Consider the following 5,478-nt stretch of genomic DNA (forward strand, 5'->3'; position numbering starts at 1 on the left):
TCTCTATCTGCACTTCCTCATTTTCTCCACCTTTCCTCACTCTCCCCTCTGCAGCCACCTTAACCTCCTGGTTCTTCGAACATTCCAAATTCACTCCTGTCCCAAAGGCCCCAGACACGTGCCCCCCTCATCTCCTCACTTCATTCCAGTTTCTCCCCAAATGTCACCTTTTAAAATTTTTTTTAAATTTTATTTTTCTTAACTGAGCTTTATGCCCAACGTGGTTCTTGAACTCACAACCCTGAGATCAAGAGTCACATGCTGGGGCGCCTGGGTAGCGCAGTCGTTGAGCGTCTGCCTTCGGCTCAGGGCGTGATCCCGGCGTTCCAGGATAGAGCCCCACATCAGGCTCCTCCTCTGGGAGCCTGCTTCTTCCTCTCCCACTCCCTTGCTGTGTTCCCTCTCTCGCTGGCTGTCTCTCTGTCACATAAATAAAAATAAAATCTTTAAAAAAAAAAAAAGGAGTCACATGCTCTACTAACTGAGCCAGCCAGGTGGCCCTCCCAAATTTCACCTCTTCATAGAGGCCTGCCCTGACTTCCAAACATAATCAGTCCTTAACCTTTTTATTTCCTAACAGCACTTACCACATCTTGACATTGTACATTTATTAATGTGTGGTCTGTCTCTGTTAGAATATAAGCTCCGTGGATGCCAGGACTTTGCCTATGTACAGTGCCTGGCATGTAATAGACACTCATTAAATATTTATTGAATGAATGAATAAGTAATGTCTCTTTTCTCTTGGTTTCTTCAGCTCTGCCCCTCTCTTCCTCTCCCTGAGATCTTTTTCTTCCCTTAGAATCTCATCTCTGTGACAAGCCCATCTTGGCCCTTGCCCAACTTTGTGTCTGTCCCTAGTTCTCCAAGGACCCCACACCTCTCTTCCCCCACAGGACATGCTCATGTCGGGCTTCAGCCACCAGAAACACTTGGCAGGTCACCGAAGACGCTCCCTGCTCCGGAAGTCTCAGGTGAGCTGGTCCTCAGCCAGGGCTATCACTCGGGAATCTTGATGGCAAGGGACAGAAACCTAACCCAAATTGAATTACACAAAAAAAAGGGATAATTTTTTATTTTACCATCTAACGGAAAGTCCGGATGCTGCTGAAAAGATCTCAAGTGCTATCAGGGCTCAGTCCTTCCCTCTCTCAGGCTCTTCTTCTCCAAGGTGGTTTCCTTCTCAGCAAATGGCGGCCCCAGCAGCTAAACACTCATTTCACTGGTTCACCCACCCAAGGAGAAGCACAGTGCCACCGACCTACTGGCAGCAAAGTCCGAGGGCTGACTCCCACTTGGCCAGTTTGGATCATGACCTACACCCTGAACCAGTGACAGTGGCCAAGCTGATGGAGTGCTTCTATTGGCCAGACTGGGCTCACATGCCCAGTCATGGAAGTGGGAGTTGTGTGGGGTCATCTATTTGAGAGCCCGAAGGCCTGAGGGTGGGGAGGCAGGATGCCCTCCACCCCCTGCACACATTGAGCCACTGTTATCAGGAAAAGGAAGATTGGATGGAGGGCAGGCATAGATATCCACCCCACTTGGAGATATTCCAAGCCCCTGTGGGTTGGGTCCTGAAGGCTCAGGGGGTGCTAGGAAAGGAGGAAAAATAAACAGCTCTGTAGGTCTGTAGTAGTAAGGAAGAGTCCAGACTAAGTGTTACTTCCATCCATTCTGCTCCTGGCTGCTGTCTCCCCTTAGGACAAGAAGCAAGCATCTTCCAGTTTCCAGGATGTGATGTTGGAGGTAGACCCTGGGTGAGATGCCTGGGAGTTGGGTCTGGGGATGGGGGTGGGGTACAGGGCTTCTGGTGGCAGCGCAGCATGCACGTAACACTGCATTTCCCTTCACAGAGCCCCTGCTCCTGCATCCGGGCACTCCCTGACCTTCCTCCTTCTCCTCCTCCTCCTCTTCCTTCTCCTGGTGGGTGCCACGTTGCTCCTGCCACCATCAGGGGGGTCTTGCTGCTCTCCTGCCCGACTCTCCGTGACACCTTACCTGGTGCTCAGCTATGTCAATGGTCCCCCCCCAATCTGAGTACATAGCCCAGACATGTAATAAATCGTCACTGTCAAAGGATATGTCTTAGTCCGTTTGGTCTGCTCTAACAAAGTAACAGACTGGGGGTGGCTTCTAAACAATAGAAGTTTGTTTCTCACAGTTCTGGAGGCTGGGAAGTCCAAGATGAAGGTGCCAACAGATTGGGTATCTGATGAGAGCTGCTTCCCACTTCACAGATGGTCGCCTTCCCGCTGTCTCCTCACATGACAGAAGGGGCAGGGAGCTCTATTTCATAAGGGCTCTAAATCCTTTCCACGTGGCTCCACCATCATGACCTAATCCCTTCCTAAAGGCCTCACCTCCTAATGCTATCACGTTGGGGGTTAGGATTTCAGCATGTGAACTTTGAGGGGGCACAGACATTCAGACCATAGCAGAATGTGTGAGGATATTGGGTGTTTGAGTTCAGAATTTGGGATACAGCTCTGATGTCTGGACAGCCCCCTCCACAGATCTCTTTGCTTTGAGTGTACAACACAGAACAGAATCACCCCATCTTGGATCGGGGGCCCCCAGCCCCTGAGACAAAGATTCAAGCACAAGTAGTGTATCAGGGAGGTGACCCCCTAGGCAGATTGATAGGGCAGTGGGGAAGTGAGCCAGGGAAGGCAGTTAATGAGCTGGCTGCTGGGCATTGGGGCTCCATCCCACTAGGGACCTCTGGGAGAGTCTGTGGAACACACTCAAAAGTGGTGCCACCCGAAGGGTGAAGAAGTCGTGGCATTAATTACCGCTTCCATGTCTCATTGGTTAGGGACTGTTCTAGAGATGCTAACTTCCCATCCCATCCCACCTCTCCTGCCTGTCAAGGCTCCCCAGGCAAAGAGGCACAGGTGCCTGCCCCAGGAAGCTAGAGGTGTGTATGGGAAGGATGCAGGTGATGTGGGCCACCTGCCAACACCTGCTACAGCCCCTGTCCAGCATCCATAGGTGCTCTGTTCAAATATTCTACATGGGGGCTCCCAGGCTGGGCCATCCCTGGTGTAGGACCATGAAATCCCCCATCCCCAGGATCTTGACGACACCAAGCTGAATTGCCAGGGCTCAGTCCTGGAGTCCAGTCCTCAGCCTCAGGGGTCTAGGCTCCTCCTCTCCTCGGAGTTTATGCAATCAGGACAAGAGGAACAGGACTAGACTCAAGAACAGAGACAGAAGCCCTGTGCCAGGCTCCTGGATGTGCGCTAAACACATGTCCCCTCTTTAATGCTCATGACCACCCAATGGTGTGTCCCCACTTAACAGAACGGGAAACTGAGGCTCTCAGGGGGAAGAGAGGAAGTCTCTGGCTCACAGCCACACAGGGAGCAAGTAGCTGAAGCCCAGTCCCCACTGATGTAAGCAGACATGGGAACTGATTTTTGTGGGTAGCTGAAAAGTTCAGGCTGCAAGCATTGTTGGACCCAAGGGCACACATGGTATCTCCATCTCTCAGTTCTCTCCACTAGTTTGGCTTCTTCTCTAGTGGTAGCCAGAGTGCCCCCTCAAAGCCTTCAAGCACACAACCCACCAATTCAGCAGCCAATAAGACAGTCACTCTTCCTTCCCTTACTGTTCCAAGTCAAGCAAAGTCCCAAAGCTGGCTCCCCTGGCCAGTGTCACCTGCTTCCCTGGCGGCTGCAGTCAGCCCTACCTGAACCCTGTGTACTGAAAATGGGGGAGGAGTGGGTCTCCAAAGAAAACCAGGGGGGCTGTCACCAGAAGGGGGAATGAACACGGAGAGAGGGGGGCAGGAAGCAGCAGATTCCGAGAGACTCCAGGTTCAGGGAAAAACCAGAATGCAAACCCATCTGTACTGTTTCCACACCAAGTCTCTGTCCCCAGTCAAGGAAGAGCCATCGTCTCCCTGGAGTCACCGCACAGGGCGGGCAGAGTCTTGGCAATACTGGCCCAACTGACTGGGTAATGGAACAAATCTGTGCCATTCATTCATTCATTCATTCATTCAAAATTGAGTGTCTGCTTTGAGTCAGTTCCTGGTCAAACAGCAGGACTAAGTGAAGAAGGCAGGTGAAAATCCCTGTCCCCGTGGCCGACATTCCAATGGAGGAGATCAACAGTCAACAAAAGCACTAGATAAAATATGTAATAGGTCATATAAAAAATATGTAATAGGTCAGATGGTGATTAAGTGCTAAGGAGAAAACTAAAGTAGGCAAAGGGACAGGGGATACAATTTCATTAGGGTGGTTGAGGAAGGCATCAGGGAGACAATTATGTCATTATGTGGTAATTATGTGATTATAGTAAATTGTAGTGAGGAAAAAAGCCACAGGACTCCTACTAGAGTAGTGCTGTCCCAGACAGATATAATGCGAGGCACAAATATAATTTTATTATTACTTTTTAAAGGAGATAGAAGTTTACTGAATATACCACAACGGAGCAGCAGACAGGACAGCAAAAGAGAGGCTGTCTGCCAAGAGGTGGTGGTGAGGGGCTATAGTTATAGGGTGAAGTGAGAAAGTATGGGAATGTATGGAATTTTTCCCTCTTTGGTAATTGTGCCTGGTTGAGGGTAGTCCATTGGTCAGTGAGGACCTATGATTATTTCCAGGTGGGTCACTTAATGAGCCTTTTTGCATTCAGCTTGGTGGCCACTGTGGGCCCTTTTGCCTTGTCAAGTTTCCCGTGCTCAAGCCTGTTGCCTAAAAGCAGCCTCTACATACACCCCCCTGCCCCCCAGATCTGGCATATGGGTGGTGGGCTCATCTTTAGTAGCTGCTTTAATTTTAAATTTTCTAGTAAACAGGTGGTACCTGGGTGGCTCAGTCAGTTAAGCGTCTGCCTTTGGCTCAGACCATGATCTGAGGGTCCTGGGATTGAGCCCCGCATCAGGCTCCCTGCTCGGTGGGGAGTCTGCTTCTCCCTCTGCCCCTCCCCTCCTGCTTGTGTTTGCTCACTCTCAAATAAATAAATAAAATCTTTAAAAAAATAATAGTAATTCTGTTAAATAGTAATTCTAGTAAATAGCAGAAACAGGTAAAATTAATTATAACCTAATTTTTATTCTATTTAACCCTATATACCCAAAATATTATCACTTCAATATGTAATCAATCTAAAAATGTGATATTTTACAATTCTTTTTTCTTACTAAGTCTTTGAAATCTGGTGTATATTTTATTTTTTTTAAATATTTATTTATTTATTTATTTATTTGAAAGAGAGCATGAGTGGGTGGGGCAGAGGGAGAGAGAGAGAGAATTTCAAGCAGACTCCATGCTGAGCACAGAGCCCAAGATGGCCTCAATCTCACAACCCTGAGATCATGACCTGAACCAAAACCAAGAGTTGGACGCTCAACCAACTGAGCCACCCAGGCACCCCTGGTGTGTGTTTTATACTTTAGAGCACATCTCAATTCAAATGCTTTTCAAATGAAATGTAATCCTACAAAAATAAAGTTGTGATTAA

At 48.7% G+C, this 5,478-nt stretch overlaps 1 protein-coding gene across 1 annotated transcript in view; it reads left to right on the forward strand.

The window, feature by feature from the left end:
* The window catches only part of SYNE4 (spectrin repeat containing nuclear envelope family member 4), a 4,432-nt gene extending 2,360 nt beyond the window's left edge, over window positions 1-2,072 (forward strand). Inside the window, exons 6-8 of the mRNA XM_008712157.2 lie at window positions 897-974; window positions 1,705-1,760; window positions 1,857-2,072. Coding sequence (XP_008710379.1) covers window positions 897-974; window positions 1,705-1,760; window positions 1,857-2,040 — 318 coding nt within the window. The 3' untranslated portion in view covers window positions 2,041-2,072. The remainder of the gene's footprint in view (window positions 1-896; window positions 975-1,704; window positions 1,761-1,856) is intronic.
* The last annotated feature ends 3,406 nt before the right edge of the window (window positions 2,073-5,478 follow it).

This window comes from Ursus maritimus, unplaced genomic scaffold (genome assembly GCF_017311325.1).
Source record: "Ursus maritimus isolate PB19 unplaced genomic scaffold, ASM1731132v1 scaffold_19, whole genome shotgun sequence".
Taxonomy (NCBI): Eukaryota; Metazoa; Chordata; class Mammalia; order Carnivora; family Ursidae; genus Ursus; species Ursus maritimus.